At 37.0% G+C, this 17,567-nt stretch overlaps 1 protein-coding gene across 5 annotated transcripts in view; it reads left to right on the top strand.

The window, feature by feature from the left end:
- Window positions 1–17,567, top strand: part of UTRN (utrophin) — a 370,686-nt gene that overhangs the window by 98,219 nt on the left and 254,900 nt on the right. For all 5 annotated transcript variants that reach the window (XM_050709839.1, XM_035538805.2, XM_050709840.1 and 2 more), the window contains 12 exons: window positions 65–245; window positions 4,394–4,539; window positions 6,441–6,650; window positions 8,186–8,299; window positions 9,083–9,238; window positions 10,192–10,362; window positions 12,587–12,766; window positions 13,420–13,554; window positions 14,091–14,240; window positions 15,649–15,810; window positions 16,185–16,313; window positions 16,782–16,955. In XM_050709839.1, coding sequence (XP_050565796.1) covers window positions 65–245; window positions 4,394–4,539; window positions 6,441–6,650; window positions 8,186–8,299; window positions 9,083–9,238; window positions 10,192–10,362; window positions 12,587–12,766; window positions 13,420–13,554; window positions 14,091–14,240; window positions 15,649–15,810; window positions 16,185–16,313; window positions 16,782–16,955 — 1,908 coding nt within the window. The remainder of the gene's footprint in view (window positions 1–64; window positions 246–4,393; window positions 4,540–6,440; window positions 6,651–8,185; window positions 8,300–9,082; window positions 9,239–10,191; window positions 10,363–12,586; window positions 12,767–13,419; window positions 13,555–14,090; window positions 14,241–15,648; window positions 15,811–16,184; window positions 16,314–16,781; window positions 16,956–17,567) is intronic.

Raw genomic sequence — 17,567 nt, 5'->3', positions numbered from 1 at the left:
AGGAGCTTACTAAAACCCTTGTGTTAACAAGGTATGTTTTGATTCTGTTTTCAATCTCTTACAGCGGGAGTTAACTCATCTTGTAAGCCTGAGTCCACGGCTGGAACACTTGAAAGCCACGTGCAAGGTGCTCACCTCTCAGCCCATGCCTCCGAACTTCGTTAAGGAGAGCTTGAATGGTTTTCTTGATCATTTCAAGTTGACTCGCCAGAAACTGGAGGAACGTCACCAGCAGCTGAAGAAAGGTAAATGCTCCTCTACATAGGTCCTGCTGATTCTTTTCTGTTTTTTTCTTTTCTTTTTTCCTTTCTTTTTCCCTTGAATAATAGTTTTTTTGATGTCTTGATAAACAGTCTGATGCTCTCAGAGCCTTTGCACAGCAGAGCTGCCGTATATTGGTCTTTAATGAGACTTGGGAATTAATGCAGTCACCCTGAAAGTGTTGTTCAGAGCTTATAGCTGTTTATGCAAGACAGTACCTTCCTTGAGTTTTTTTGTATCTTACTTTTCCCTTTCAGACACAAGATGTGGTGATCCTTTTTGAAAGAGTATTTGGATCATTTAGTTTCCATTAGTTAATGATGATATATTGTCAAAGGTTTAATATTAGACATTTCCAAAGGTTTAATATTAGACATTTCCAAATGCAGCTAGGATTGAAGTTGTAAAGAAGGAATACTAAGAAGAGTAGTACAGGGAAATTAGAGGGAAGGAATATTTTTGTAATGATCAGTGAAGGAGTATTTCACAACCTATGTATTTTTGTCTAAGATTTTTCTTCCCAGTTTTGAACTGGGATTCCCCTGGAACAAAATTTGTAATGGGGAAAACAAAGTTGCAAATTTGAATCTGCTTCCTTATGGCACTGTTCCTTGTTGTCTAGTTGGTGGTTTCTGTTCCATGAAGACAGAAAGGTCAGAACTGATGCTGATCAACTGTGGTCCAAACAGGGAAAAATAGCTGTTTGTGATTTTTTTTTTTTTTTTTTTAACAGCCATTAGAAGTTAAAAAAGAGGGATTAATAGTTTAGGAAACAATTTTCTTTTGATAGTCGTTTGGTAAAATAATAATTCTCGAATGTACCTAAATACATAAATAACAGTATTTTTCTAAAAAATCATGTGAAAATGACACTAGGAAGTGATTTTGCTTTTAAGTATCGCAGTTACCTTCTTCATTTCATCTCTGTTATCTTGTCTTATACTTTTTATAGCAGACACTGTCACTTTTCCATATTTTTTTGCATTTGTGATATCCTGATCAAACGCAATTGATGTGTAATCAATTGAGAAAACATCATTTTGTCCAGAGTGGCAAATCTGGCATTGGGATCTGAAAACAAAGCTAGCTCTTTTATATGTACATAATAATAGTCTCATTTTGATATTCACAGATTATATTGTTACATGTATATATGCTTTTTTAATGAATAATAATAGTATATTTATTGTGTAAAATATCTTTTTGCACTGTATCAAATGCGGTCAGAAGCCAGTTGTATCTTTTATCTTTTTTTCATTTCATTCCTCAGGGATTGGTCCAATGTACAGTGAATAGGTAGAAATACTTCAATCAGCTTCGGTAGGCCTAGGTGTGGGCTTTGCAGCTTGAATCTGCAATGCTCTCTCTTCGCAGTTCAGTTAAATAATTACCAAACATCACAGGTGTGAGATAAGGCTGAGTAAATATAATAATAACAAAAAACCTCTAAGTTGAACTGCAGTTAGTTGATTGTAAATACTGTATTTTGCATGGACATTGTTATTGCTGAAAATGGAAGTTTGAAATGCTATCAAAATGCTCTGTGTGGCTATTTGATAGAAAGATGGGTAGTGCAGGTAAGATAAAGTTTAAAACAAACAACCAAAAAGAAACAAAACACTTACCTCCTTTTCCAAAGGTCTTCGGATAGTGCCTGACTGAAAACTTACTGAATTCTGTAGAGATTTTTTTCTGCTGATTCTACTAGGCTTTGGATCAAGCTGGCAAAATGTTTTTATTCACCTGAAAGAATATTCATATCACCTCCTCTGTGTGCCCTGTAAACTATTGTTCCCTGTTGTTAGAAGTCATTATGCAAGGATGTAGCATTCCTGAAGCTATGTTTAATGGATTAGCAAAAACATGCTTAAGGTGGATGATATAGGTTCAAAAGTTATGTGGGTCTGCCACTAACAGAAATAAATAATAATACCAGAAATGGAAAATTGAAGATTAAGATTAAAATTGAAATGTACATATGGAATTTATTCTTTTTTCACAGCTTAGTTGAACACGTTAGTTGTACATAATTCCTCTTGGAACTTTCATCTTTGAAGTTATTTGGAATTTGGCTTGCTTTTCAGGCACGTTCTGCTTGTGTTTTTGTTGCATTAAAAATTTCATTTTATGAACATTCAAACCAGTCATGCTGACTCAGAAAGGATTTTAAATGTAGTGCACAAAATACATCTCTGTTAATATTTTACAGGTGAATACAAAGAACACAGACCTATAAGGAGGGTTTTTTTCATTTTGTTTCTGAGAAATGGGAGGAAGCATTTTGCTAATGGCCCCAGATGGAAGAGCATTAACACTTTATTCTGTGTGTAGTAAAAATAGACTCAATTACTAAATTACTAGGTCATCTGTAATAGTGAGCTTCACTAAGGCATGAATACTCAGTTATATCAGTGCAGAAAACTGTATGAGTAACGTCTGCTATACTCAGATTACAGCATATACCTTCATTCTTACTGTGAAGAATAATTATTTTATGATTGTTATGAGTTGGTTCATATACAATACCAATAAAATCATTACATGATGTGACTAAAATACTCTTTTTCACATCACTTGAGGCATCGTTAGTATATCTGAACCAGTTATTACTCAGTAAAAACATTTTATGTATCTTGGTGTGTTAAACTTGCATTTGTGTATTTTTTTTTATGATAGTTTCTCTGTGGATTGCCTATAGTTAAAAGCTGAGGGAAATGAAAGTTTAGAGTTTCAGGTTTTTGTTTGTTTACAACATAGTTTGAATTGCTGCAAGTTGAAAGAATTTCCAGAACCATGTAATGGGGAGAAACAGCTAGTGATAGCAATCAAGCATTTGTGAACTTGGCAGACTGTCCTAATGTCAGTAAGTCCAGCTCCTTTCATCACTGTTCTTTGAGCGTCTGAAAACTCCCTGATTGAGTGGTACACAGTACCATCTCTATGGCATTTTTCATGGGAATTGTGACTTACTTTTTTATTTATGGAAGGCTATTTTTAGTATTAACTACTTTTTTCTCCTTCAGGACTTGCTGCATTTTAGTGACAGTGCTCCTATTTGCTTTATAGCAAACTCTTCTTATTTTCCCTTTAAATTGGTACTGGATTTTTGAGAAGAGCCAGTTAGATAACTGTGATTCTCTCTAGAAATGTTGACTCATTTCTTAGTTATAAATGGCATGACAGTTCTGACAGCAAGCTGTTGAAAAGCTACCTGGTGAGTCAGAACAAGGCTTAACTTAATTTTCACTTGTGTCAGTGATGAAATTGCTTAGGAATCCATGGCCAGAGAATGTGCATACCATAGTACTGTTTTTACAACTAAACCCGCATTTGTTGAAGTTTTTGAAAATTGAAGTTTTCATTCTGAAATTCCAGTATTACGTGCTGCCTCCTGTGTGGGATTCCACAGAGGACAGGTCTGATAGAAATCTGAGGTGCAAACAAAGAGTGCAAGCAGATGCTCTATCCAAACCTAATTCTCTTCGCAGTGTTTCCAGATAGTGCATCTATTCTGGCAATAGACTGAATGTTGCTATTTTTGTACTTAAGCGTATGTATACATTGATATATGTATGTAAATATACATATATGCATACCATTTATATACATAAACCTACTACTAAAATAATACTTGTGTATACTTTTATAAAATATTACTTTATATATGTAGTTACTTTATGTAGCATGTGTATATAACTTAAATATATAGTTCTTACAGACACTATACTTTACATGCTATATATAGTAGATACCTGTGTGTGTATTTGTATATGAATAGTAGATATCTATTAAAAATTAATAATATGAAAAATATTAAGTTGAGGGGATTTAAGTGTGCAAAAGCCCAAGTACTGTTGATTTCCTCCCCTTCAAGTGATTTAGGTACTTAATTACATAAAATGGGATTGAGCTTTATATAAAATATCTTTTAAAGGAAAAAATGTTGATATTAGCAGAAGAGTTCTAGCTCTTGGGGTGTCTCAGCAGGATTCAATGTACAAGTATATCTCACATGATTTCTTCGTATTTTTTTCTTTAAGTGAATCTGCTAATTCACATGTCTTATGATTTGGGTCTAGTGTCTTTGTTCTTACCTTGTATTTGGTTTAATTATTCTGATTAACAATACCAGAGACAGAAAGTCAGCCTAGCCAGGACTACGTGGACTCCCTGCAGAGGCTGAAGGATGTGCTGAGTGAGGTGGAGTGCAAGCAGCAGGCCATCGCTGGTGGACTGAGTGACCCTAGTAAGGTTGAGAAAGCCTTACAGCAGACAAAGGTAATCCTTCCCTTCACACTGAAGCAAGGAAGTTGCTTGTTTTGCCACCGTCATCTGCTGCTCTCCATCCCTTTTCAGCGAGGGAGAGTTTTTGGTGAGGTAATGAAAATGTTACTCAGTGGGAAGTGTGTCATGGAACAGTGCCTGGAAGCAGCCTCTGGGATTCTGTGCCTTGTGATGCCTTTCCTACAAGTGCTGCCTGTAGCCTGTCCCCATGTGGGATGGATGCCTTCATGGTGAAACTGCCTCTGAAGTTCACCTCGATAACAGCTTCGTGCTGTTTCATCCTTCTGGGGTGTCAGGAGAGGGTAACTCAACTCCTGTGGCCTCCAGATTGTCTTTCAAAGGGAAACTGCTAGTGAGCAATAAAGGTAATTGATGCACAAATTCAGCCTAGTAGAAGTCTAATTTTGTTTCCTATTGTGAACATATAAATAAAGTAGGTGAAAATCTGTGGATGACGGTTGCTTTATAAGTAGATGGTCTGGAGTGGGGGGAGGGAGAAACAAATAGATCCGTGCTCCCTCCTCTGCCTCCTAGTGCTTTTGTAGAATAATGCTGAATTCAGAAATACAATGTATTTTTTTTCTCCTGTGTGAGAGGAGATTATGTTGGACATTATGCAGCCCAACATAAGAGGACTGCAGATGATTCTGGAGGATCTCTTGAATTCCAGTTGCTGGATGTGGGGAAGGCTTTGTCTTTCTATCCTTTTGATGGTATTTCTCTATTGTTTAAAGCTGGCAGAGATTTTTTTGGTTAGTCCAGTGGCTGAATTGCAGTGGCTTTTAGTCATTGGAGGTTTGTCTTTTCCTTTCTGGATCCCTCCTCCCCGTTTTCTTCAGAGACTAATAAACCAGAAAGGACATACCATGTCAGTGTGGGAGCTTTAAGGAGTGTGGTGGAAGATCAGAACACAAATCCCTGTTCCCAGTCTCATTGCCTCTTCACTACCTATCATATTAGAGGAAATGATACATTTTATCCTGTTTCTTTCCTGTAAATAAGAAGTAAAATTGAGAACATAAGCATACCAAAAAAAGGTTTCTTCCTCAGTACAATCCAGTAAAATATATGCCCACACATCCCACATGTACATGTTAACTGTATATACTCACAAAGTTAAGTTCATGAAATAAGTAATGATTTCATATCTCAATTCCAAATTTCTCCCTTAAAATTTAAGTATTTTTAAATAACCAAAATGCCCAATTTAATGAAGCAGCAGCATTTTTTCATGTCTTGCATTATAACTTGAGCTGCTTTTCCTTAATATTGGTAAAATAACTATTTCAGCTTGTGTGACTCCTTGCATCCGAAATACCTTAGTGAATATATTTAGATTGTATCCTCCTATTCCAGCTGGAAGAGTAGCTGTCAAAACTAAAGTATCCAGAGTTTTTATTTCAGCTAGGTGTTAAAATAATTTTATTTTATGTAACTGGGAAGCACACACTCACTGCTGTGTGTGTGTGGCACTCTACCCCCCACTCCCATATATGTCTGGAGGGAATGAAAAAACTGAGCTCCTAGTATGTCTAGATTGCAGTTTCTTTTGTGACTGCAGCGTAGTGTAGCCATTGCTTTGCCAAGCTGAGTGCCAGTACTACACAGCACAGCAGAGGTGGAGGTACCTGGGTGTATTTAGCTATATGGCTAGGCCTTAGAGACCATTCTGTAATCTCTGCTACTGCTCCAGCAGAGCAGCTGAAGGTTTTGCTGCTTAAAGAGCTGTTTGGACACTTCTGCTTCAATAACTGCAGTAACTGTAATTCGTCTCTTTACTGTATCTATACTCTGTGCAATCAAACCTTTGATGTACTTGCACATGTATGTGAATGTTTTATGTCTGATACTGCAAGCAAACTTATCAACCTGTCTTTTTTTTTCCCTCCTTTTAGACTGTTTGTGAGACACTGGAAGTCCAGAAACCCAGGGTAGATAAACTTGCTGAAGAAACAAAAGCTTTGGAGAAACAGGCTTCTGATATAACCAAGGTATACACGCAAGAGTTCAGGCATGTGCAAGGACACTGGGACAAATTAAAGCTCAAGACTTCAAAAGATGTTAAACTACTGGAAGAAATCATATCCAAGTTGAGAATATTTGAGGTAAAACAAAAGGATTTTTTTTGTTGTTGCACAACTCTTTTTTTTTTTTTTAAAGCTCTTTCTTTCTTCATATACCTGCATCCAGATGATGCTGATTGAGAACTGAAATGGTTATGGGAAACAGTTCTGGAGGTGTTCAAGGACAGGTTGAGTGGGGCCCTGAGCAACCTGACGTAGTGCGTGGCATCCCTGGCCACGGCAGGGGGGTTGGAACTAGATTTACCTTTGTACATCCACAGCCTATGCTGGGTGTTTGACCATTGGTAATTATTTGCCTGTGCAGTGCAAGAGCATTTACTTCATTAAACTTCTGTGTACTTGGCTTGTGATTCAGAAAGTTATTTAAATATGTCTAACTTTGTGAGTAATCCCATTTAATTCAGTTTAGCTGAATTGTAAGCAGCTTTCTGTAAGCAACCTAAATTAGGTATATGGTAAAATGCCTTGTCAAATGGCATCCTTTATAAATATGTATATATATGAGTGAGTGTATATATATATAATTTTTAAGCTATGGTTCACTGTTAGAGCCTCCTGGGGTCTCTTTGTTGGAAAATAATTTTCAGGCTAATCTGCTGCAGGAAATTCCCCCCAAAAGGAAAAGGAATGAAAAAAATGTCATGAATTTGACCTCTAATAGTAGCATTGGCCTAAAAATAAACTTGATTTTAGTGTAATGGGTTTTCATTAGTACTGACTTTTTTTTTTCTCCGAAAAGCAATGTGTAATCTGTTGATATTGAAAGAACTCCTACTGCAAGGTTTAAAGAAAAGTATGTGCTGTCTTCCTTGGTGACATGAACTTTGACTTGGATTCTCAAATAAGTGCTTTGTTTGTTTCTCTCCATTGTTTCAAAATAAAAAGATGCCATCTATTAAAAAACCCAACCAAGTAGCCCAAAATTGTTGATTAAAAAATGTTCATATATTATTAAAAATGGCAACCATATAACCTAATTGAATCAGGACAAAAGTCTTTCTCCCATTTCTAATTTGTGGTGCTTTTTTTGTTTGTAAGGGTCATTGGGAACATCCACAGTTGTGTAGAAAGGAGATGGCAAACCTCCTGTCTCCCACCCTGCCTGTTTTACCCTGGGATTTAAGGCAGCTGGTGAATTTTAGGTCGATGACTGTACAAGTCTGTATTTATTAATTTCTGTGTATTGCTGTACTGAGTACAGTAGCTACTATCAGACCCAAGTAGCTAAATTTTTTGTTAGTCTAATCCTGTGTAGTTCTTTATTTTATGCCTGTGTTTCTCTGCAAGCCTTTGCCTGCATAGCCTCTACCTGTCCAGTTTGTTTAGCATTGCTCACTCTTGTTCTCCTCACATAGATATCTGTAGGGCCATATATCCTTCTTGGAGTGCAACATGCCTCTCAAAACAGTGTGGAGGTAGTTGTATATGGTTAATATTATGAGGAAAATGTTATTTGCAGCCTTCAGACAGGTCCCTCGTGTGAATTTGTTGAAATGCAACAGCCGTACACTCTTCATGACAGCATTATCAACTCTTTGTTACTATATTTGGTTTAGGCGAATGCAAAAGTCATTCAGAAGTGGATGGATAGCGTGAAAGACTTCTTACTAACAGAAAAAACTGCTCAAGGAGATAGTGAAGGACTTCAAAGACAGCTTGACCAGTACACGGTGAGTTTTGTTTTTCTAAGGAATCTTTTGAAATAAATAATATGATCAGCATCTTTTCGTTATTGTTTTGCTACTATTACTAAATATTGTCCATGGTATATTCGGTAAAGCCTGCCAGGCTTTACAGGGCACACTTTAATTGGTTCCTCATTGTATAACTGTAACAGTTTGTACTTTTCAGTCTTCACTATATTTACAAATACTCATCTTCAAGTTGACACTAGCTCTTCTGTAAAAACTATTTATTATACTTTTCCTAATTTTATGATATAGGAATTTATGAGTGAAAAGTGCTTTCTGCATTAAACTTTCAAGGACATTAAAAATAAAAAGCAAATATGTCAGATGATGAAACTCCCATGGTTTAAGAGTTGCATGTGCCTTATAAGTAAGATTCCTTCCTAGCTAGTGCCACATAATGATCACAGATAGAATGTCATCCAACAGTAAGTGATTGCAGTGTACCCTCAAATGTTTGTTTTCAGGGGAAGAACATGAGTCTGAGGTATGCTAGAAACATCAGGGTATTTGATGCACGTTGTCTTCAAACTTGAATTGTTCCATTGTTGACATCTAGCATGTGAGAATGTTTGCACTGTGTGCGGCAAGCTGTATTTTAGTTTTTAGGTGCACAGCTCTGATGTTTTGGACCACTGAAGGATGTTCCAAACAGGCTGGTATTGAACACAGCATCACTCTGCTTTTTTTTATTAAAGTTTTTCTAAAATAATGAAAAATTGCAAAATTATTGATATTCTATAAATTCACTTTCTGTGTGCTCAGGTGTTTGTTAATGAAATGGAGAAGATTGAACCATCACTGAAAGAGATGAAGGAAGTAGAGTCTACTTTAAGTCGTCAGCCTATTGCAGGCATAAATACTTGGGCAAAATCTAGGCTAGTAGACTGCCAGACACAATGGGAAAAACTGAGCAAACAGGTGAGTTCTCCATATGTTGCTAGTGTTTACTTGTTAATGCAGCTGTTTTTTCAGTTTAGGATGGTGAAGAGGTAAAGCAGTGAAATGGTTGGATGAATATGTTTTACTTGTTCTACTGTCAAAGTGGCTGAAATCCATCTTGTCCCAGTAAATCCTTCAGAAGTGTGAATATGTTAGGGGATACCTGTGCAACAGTAATTTTGTTTAAATATGTGTACTTCTCAGTTCATGTGCTGCTTGCAGTGTAGTAGCTTGTAGATAAAAATGAAGTTGTTTACTTTCTCTCATGCTGCTTTATCCCTTTTCAGGAAAAAAAAAAAAAAAAAAAAGCCTGACCTTCTTCTGTTGTCCCTGAAATCTGGAATATTATTCTGAACCTGAGTAATTTCAGCCTCTTTCCAAGCAGCTTTGAAAAATAAATAGCTATAAATAGACTACCACTTCAGTCTGGAGTATGTGGGTGTTTCTTTTGGGTGGAAGGTTTCTGCTGTCTGTAGAAACATTTTTCTTTAGTTGCAATGCCTGGCAAGGAGAACCTTGCTGTTGATGAACCTTGATCCAGATTGGCTGGGCTGTGGGGATAAAAGCGAGGCCTGGAGGAATTTAAGTGCTCTGTATAAAGATGTATCTAACTATATGATATCTGTGAGCAGAAGAGTGTTCTCGCTAACCCCCTGCAAAATATGACTGTTTTCTTAGGGATTGTCACCAGTTTACATACGATGAGAAAACAGATGTTTCCTCCTTCCTTCACCTCTAGATTTTGTTGATCTGATAAAAATGGTTCATGAATGTGTATGTGTGTATAAAATTTGAATTATTTTTGCTAATTAAAAAGGCCTGAAAAATGTTTTGGTATTTAAATGTTTTAACAAACACATGTAGTTTTTTTTATGTAGAAAAGGATATATAAGTACCTAAACTGCTGTTTCTTTTTTCACCTTGGATTCTAGATCATTAGTCAGAAAAATCGCCTGTCTGAAAGTCAGGAAAAAGCTGTAAATCTGAAGAAAGATTTGGCAGAGATGCAGGAATGGATGACCCAAGCTGAGGAAGAATATTTGGAGAAAGATTTTGAATACAAGTCCCCTGAAGAGCTAGAGAATGCGGTGAAGGAAATGAAGGTCAGGAATACCAGGTCATTATAGAGACCTGATTAAAGGGAAACAAAACTTAATGATTTCTAGGGGTGACCTTTTGTGGAATTATTATCTGTATGGAAAGGAGCTCGGGTCACGGCAAGATTAGTGGTGTTTTTCAGTTTTGCTTCATGGATTTTTTTTTTTGTTTTAAAGCACAAATTATAAAAGCAGATGTTCTATTTGGCTACGAGGCGTAGGGATTTCATAATGAATAGTGGCATGCAGAGCCTGTGAAGCCAGGCTTGCTATGTATAGTGCATTTAACCCCTAGACTATGGAACCTTATTACAGGAGAAGAAACTTGAGAGAGAAAGAAAATGTGCTATTCTATCTGCCTAAATTAGCAGTTGGAAAAACATATTCTTCTGATTCCAGCTGTTGGGCTCCGGTTTCTTGTCCTGTGATATAGTAGCTCCATATTTAGAAAAACAATTTAAAACAGTTTTGTTTTGAAGGTTATCTTGTGTTCATCATCTGTTGCAAACAAAAAAAGCTGGTCCTTGCTTCTTGGTAATTTTGAGACCATGGACAAAAAAAAAACAGGGAAGGAGGAGTTATTTTTGCTTCAATATAAGTTACCAGTTGAATAGGTAATTTTCTTGGATGTATGTACAGAGTAAACAATAATTCTCTCTGTTTTTAAACGATTTAATGAGAATTCAGGCATGTCTTGACAAATATTTTGAGTATTCACTACGGTCTTATGCAGTGGAGTATAAAATAAAGGATTTTTTTCCCTCTTTACAAGTGCTTTGACAAATCTACTTGAAGTTCTGAATTTTTCTTTTTGAAGGGGCTTTCTGAAGCAGTTTTTTAACAAGTGTTTTAATACGTTCATGTCCTTTGAAGCCATTTGAGGTTTCATAGTCTGACAGCCTGCTAAACATATGCCAAGAAAAAGAAAGAACCCTCTTTTGATTAAGAGAGACTTTTAGCACAGTTACCTCTGTCAAATCCAGATTGTATTCTGTGCTTTTTAATTTGGCAGGTATGTCAGTGAATCTGTAAGCCTGCTTTAATGTTTGCGTATCATCTTGTATTTGCATTAAGAATATTATGCTGGGACTGCCTCTAGTATTGGGAAAGAGTGTTCTCTGTATATTTGACCAGGAGCATTTTCTTGCATAAGGTCTTGAAAAACACTCCAGCTTGCCTAATTCTGCTTTCATTTGAATGAAGAGTGAAACTCTCTAATATGAAAGAGTAAATTTAAGATGAGGGTAGGTTGGTTTTTGATAATCCTCTCATAAAGTAGTATGTTCCCCAGGATTCTATCCTTTGCCTGTTCATTAACTGGATTTTTTTGGGATTGATTTACGTTTAGACATCTGGAACAGCATGCCCAACAATAATGCTGCCATGTGCTAAATTCTACTATAAAATTCAGTGCCTTACTTACCAGAGGTATTTCAGCTTCATGAAACTGTCCTTGAAACCTGAAAAGAAAAAAATGAAGGACGATCTCTGTTTCTGCTTCCTTCAGGTTGTCTCCATGTAGACCAGGCCAAGTCTGTCTCTTATCTGTCTTCCAACTATCCTACTTCCTAAATTCTGATTAAGGCAAAATTCCAACAACCAATAATATGATCTCTGTAGGCCTATGTGCTGGGAGTTGTTGTGTTGTGCTTATCCTGTATGTTTTTTTTACCAAGCTCTTCTGAATGCAGCTAGGTTGAAGAAATTCTTCTCCTTGGTCCTTTTTGCATGGTCCTTCAGCCCACCCAACACCTGTGGGAGAGCTTCTAACTTTTTAGTTTCGTGTCTTGGGTAATTACGTCTTTACTGGATAACTTCGGAGACAGTTACTGAGATACGAGTCTCGTAACTTCTGTAAATTCACCCTACGTTTTTCTCCCTGATAAGTTTGTGTTTGCCAAACCTCTAGTTTTTTTTTCTTTCTTTCTTTTTTTTTTTCATATCTGTATGCTAAAGTGGAAATAACACTGATTTTTTTTGGCTTTGAGTCGTGGATTTTTAATGAACAAACTGCAAATGGTAAATATGACTATATATTTAATGAAATTGGATTTTTGATGCTCACTAGTATCATTTGAATTCTTTGCAAGTTAACGCCATATTTTACTGTGCTCAGGCTCAAAACTACTTCAGCAAGTACACTTATGAAGTCAAACTGCTGATCTATGGTTTGAATGGTGAATAGCTGAATGTGTGGCAAATGAATTGTGTAATATGTTTCTTTGGGCAGAGAGCGAAGGAGGATGTGTTGCAGAAGGAGGTGCGGGTGAAGATTCTCAAAGACAACATCAAGTTGTTGGCTGCTAAAGTGCCGTCTGGCGGTCAGGAGCTGGCGACTGAGCTGAATGTTGTGCTGGAGAACTACCAGCTACTGTGTAATCGGATCCGGGGGAAATGCCACACTTTGGAGGTAAGAGTGATATCTCTCAACTAAACAAAACTGAGACAGATGACATGAAAAATAGAGAAGGATGCTGAAAATGTCTGATAGTGTCGTTGAATCCAGTAACTTTGATATAAATGCATTTTGCTTTGGTGCCTTTCTGAGATTGGAATCCATGAGAAACCATCTGAACTTGCTTTTAAAATCTGTACTGTAATCAACACTTGTGCAAATAAGTAAGCTTGTCTCACAGCTCTGTTATCTATCCTTGCCTCTTCCAAAATGACAAAAGGAAACTTCTCAGAGGTTAGAGGTTGACATACGATGATAATTAGAACAGGTTGGCTATAGTTTGGGGTAGGCTGTGTATGTCCTACATTTCAGGACAAGGGGATAAATTTTGTTATATTTTTAAGTTATTATAAGAATATAGATATCTGATATTTTAGCCTTAATTTAAAGATTTCTGTGTCTGTTTTAGCAGCAAGGTAAAAAGAAATATGCAGTAGTTGTGGATTTTTCTGTCTGGAATGTACTGTAGAATGGCATGTTTTTGAATGCGTTCTACCTGCCTATTTTAGGTGAATATCTTTCAAATATATTCTTTTTGAGCTGTTCATAGTATATATGGGCTATGCCTGGCATTTTAGGCTAATTGCAGTTTTTCCTGTTGCTTCTAGGAGGTGTGGTCCTGTTGGATTGAGCTACTTCAGTATCTTGATTTAGAAACAGCTTGGCTAAACACTCTGGAAGAAAGGGTGCAAATGGCAGAAAATCTGTCTGATAAGTTTGATGTTGTCAATGACGCTCTTGAGGTATTGTAGTTATTCTATAAGATTAGTGACCTTTCAGATAGTCACATTTAAAAAAAAAAACAAACAAACATGAATTATACACTTCAGTAAAGTACTGCATTTTGTGTAGAATATTCTGATTCTTCACGTTAAAAGAACATATTATTCTGAGTTTGGAATGGGTATTTGTAAGATTTCACCCCCCAAAAAAAGATGTTTTGTTGTTTGTTACTATTGCGCCATATTTGGTACCATGAAGAGGTAACATTGAATGCTGTCTTTTGTCGTGTGTAAATTGATTAATTCCTTCCAGCACTACAGTATGAAATAACGATGAGTAGGTGAGAAGTGCTGTGAAGTTTAGTTATCCAAACCAAAACCACTACTGTAGTTGCCTTGTGCCACTGTGGATTAAACCATAACTAATTCATGCTTTTAGAGAACTCTCAAGATATTTGAAGTGTACAAACTTCTGTGCATGCAGACACATTTCCGCCTCTAAAAGTGCAGAAATATTCAGTGCCTTGATCTTCAAAACTTTCTCTGCTAATTTCCAGTCCCTGGAATCAGTCCTGCGTCATCCAGCTGATAATCGAACCCAGATTCGGGAACTTGGGCAGACACTGATTGATGGAGGGATTCTTGATGATATAATCAGTGAAAAATTGGAGGCGTTCAATGCTCGCTATGAAGAATTGAGTCACTTGGTAAGAATTTGGGGGCAGGGTTCAAGAAGATTGAGTTTTTCAGCTCAGTGGGCTGAAGTGATTCCTGTTAGATAGCTAAATTCATGGGTGCAGGGCTGCAGTACAGAAAAAGAGGAAAAATGCCAGCTGCTTTCAATTTGGAATAATGGCCTAAGAGCAAGATACATTTTTCACCTTGTTCCAGTCATGTTTTGTTTTTGCACATTTGCATTCCCACCTTCCTCCCACTTCCCTCCACATTTTGCAGATAATTTTGACTAAAAAATAATTTCTGATCTCAAGAGGCACGGTTCGATAACTGAGGTTAATATTCCCTTACTACTGCCATAAATACCAGTGTGCTGCTCACTAACTGTAAAAATGAAGAACATGAATAGTGATGTTTTCACTCTTTGAAGTGGCTAGGAATGTCACGCAGAAATAAGGAACAGAAAGAAAGCATTCTTTCCATTCCCCATCTATTACATTCCCTTCATCTTCCCATAGTTCTGTCTCATCTGTTCTAAGTTTACTGTGTAGAAGAGGGCTAGCTGTATTTCACGTTGCATAAATTTGTTACTTGAGTTCTTGAGTTCTCTATCCTCGTAATGCAGGCCCTTGCCAGATTTCTTGCCAGATTTGTAGAACTAGAGTTTTTTTTTTTTTTTTTTAATGTCAATACCAAAATGTAGTCAGAGAGAATTTCGGTTGATTCTCATTACAGCGAGCAACATGAATGCACTGCCCTCAGCTGGGGGTTACGTGCTGTCAGGCAAGTGAACATTCACTGTTGCTTTTTCTGTTGCAGCACTTCATTGCCATATGAAAGCTATCAGCTTTTGCAGCTGCAGTGCTGACATCCTGGGCTGTTGCCTTCTTGCTAAATCTGAGTGTGTGTGTTTATGTGTGTACACGCCTGCTGGCTTGTGTGTGCTAATGGGGAATTTGTGCTCCCTTGCAGGTAGTGCTGTTTCAGATGAACTTAGAAGTTTTTGTGTTGAAAGGAGGAGCAATGGGGGGAAGGAAATGTGAACTCTGTTTTCACACTTTAACAGAAAGACATAATTTACTGTTTTGAAAGAAAATGTGCAGGTTTACACAGGAAACAATACTAAGCTGTAGTGTATTACAAAATTCCTGATTCCCAATGACTAGGTAATTTTTGAAATGTCTAATTATAACAGTATACTTTCCTCCTGAGGTGACAGGAGAGGGCTGTTTTCACTATCTTATGTCTAGCAGCAGAACTCTCATGTCACTATTTGTTTGTCAGTTGCTGGTGTAAATCACATAGCAGGCTTTTTTGTTTTTTAGACAGTCCTCCTGACATAGAATTTTTTTGGATCTCCCCCACCTTGTTTTGAGAAAGATTAATATCATTCTTAATGAACAACTGCTTCCTCTTGTCTTACCTTTCTGTCCCATTAAGGCGGTAAGCCGGCAGATCGCCTTGGAACAGCAGCTTCAGACCATGCGAGAAACCGACCACATGCTGCAGGTCTTGCAAGAAAACTTAACAGAACTGGACAGACAGCTGACTTCATATCTGACTGATAGGATAGATGCCTTTCAGATGCCCCAGGAGGCCCAGGTATTACAGTATAGCTTTCCACTAGAAAGCAGTTTAAATTTCAGTTAATAGTGCTCAGCTTAGATGTAATAATTCATTTCAGTCCTGTGCTGATGTACTAAGTGAAAGCTGTTGTAATCTGGACTGTTTTCCTGTTTTAAGAAAGTAGTATTGCATAACAATCTTAATAGCTTTCAATTTAGCAAGCTGTGACCAGAGCCATATTTTAAATACTTAAATTTAAAACAAAATAAATGCTGGATAGCATTTAACTTTTACAGAGCAGATTTACTGCTGGTGGTAAGCGGTAACTAGTAAGCGGTAACTATACTCCTCTTCCCCTCTCCTCTGGATGTCCTGTAACATTTTTTTCCTTTGTTTTTATGATGTGGCAGAAAATTCAGGCTGAGATAGCAGCTCATGAGTCTACCTTAGAGGAGCTCAAGAAAAGTGCTCGCACTTTCCCTCCTGCTTCACCTGAATGCAGATCTCCCCGAGGTGGAACTCAGCTGGATGCTCTGCAGGTAAAAATATGAGGGTCACACTCAGAATTTAAAGTTGAAGAGCTGTTGGTTTTCAATTACACACTGCTATTGTCAGCCCGTAAATTACTTGGTGTGTTTGACCAAATCTCTAAGATAAAGAGCATATGGTTTTACATGCTATCATTAGGAAACAAGGACGACTAAATGAATTCAATAAAGAAGCTGAAATCCCATAAGTATCATAGAAAAAATACTGAAAGTTAAAAAGTCTCCACATTTTAGTAGGATGTATGGTTTGAAAGTGAAAGAGAGAATTATAGCTCTTGTGCACCACAGAGATTAGAAATAAGTGAAGGAATTTGGCTTTGCAAATGGTGTTGACGTGCATACTGAGTTGTGGTGGCATGAGAGATGGGTTAAAACCTGCAGAGTGAGATGCTTTAAATATTTTATTAAAGTACAAATATTAATTTAAGTCTTTTTTTAACATAATGTTCATTAAAACAGAGAAAACTTCGTGAAGTGTCTACAAAGTATCAGCTTTTTCAGAAACCTGCCAACTTTGAGCAGCGTATGTTAGATTGTGAGCGGGTGTTAGATGGTGTAAAAGCAGAACTTCATGTCTTGGATGTGAAGGATACTGACCCGGATGTAATCCAAGCTCATCTGGACAGGTGCATGGTAAGTATACAGTGTTCATAAGTCACCGGGATTAGTTCTTTAACGTGTGATTCTTCTAGCCTAAACCCTCTCCTGAGGAAACTTAGCTTCAGTTCCTGATTGAAGGAAACACTGCTATAACTTTTCATGAAACACCAACAGAACAATTGAAAACTAAAAGCCTATACTTATTTTGAGTGAGAATATGGACATAGAAGTAGTGGCTTGTTGATCACAAGATGTGGTGGAATACCCGAGTTTTATAAACTCCTCTCCCTGGCTCGTGATGGTTGAAGAGGCATGACTCCAGGGGCAAGTTTGCTTGGTTCTTTGTATTTGTTTTGTCTAAATACTATACATAAGATCTAGTACAGACCACAGTGTTAGCCTTGCAGTATGTGTTGATGTTATGGAGTAAACACTGCTAAACTATTGGGATAAATTTTACTTTTGTAAAAATGAAAGTAAAAATGGAATAAAATATGGAACATCACGAGGTTGAAATATACTTGACAGACATTCTTCTCATTGCCCACTGTTACCTGTTTTGATTTGCTCTTAATCCACAGCTCAGAGTTTAATTACACCAAATCAAGCAATCTGAAAATTTGAACTACAAATAAATCACTATTG

Source organism: Cygnus atratus, chromosome 3 (assembly GCF_013377495.2).
Source record: "Cygnus atratus isolate AKBS03 ecotype Queensland, Australia chromosome 3, CAtr_DNAZoo_HiC_assembly, whole genome shotgun sequence".
NCBI classification, from domain to species: domain Eukaryota; kingdom Metazoa; phylum Chordata; class Aves; order Anseriformes; family Anatidae; genus Cygnus; species Cygnus atratus.
Note: the sequence above shows the minus strand (reverse complement) of the source record. Positions and strands in the feature narration are given on the sequence as shown.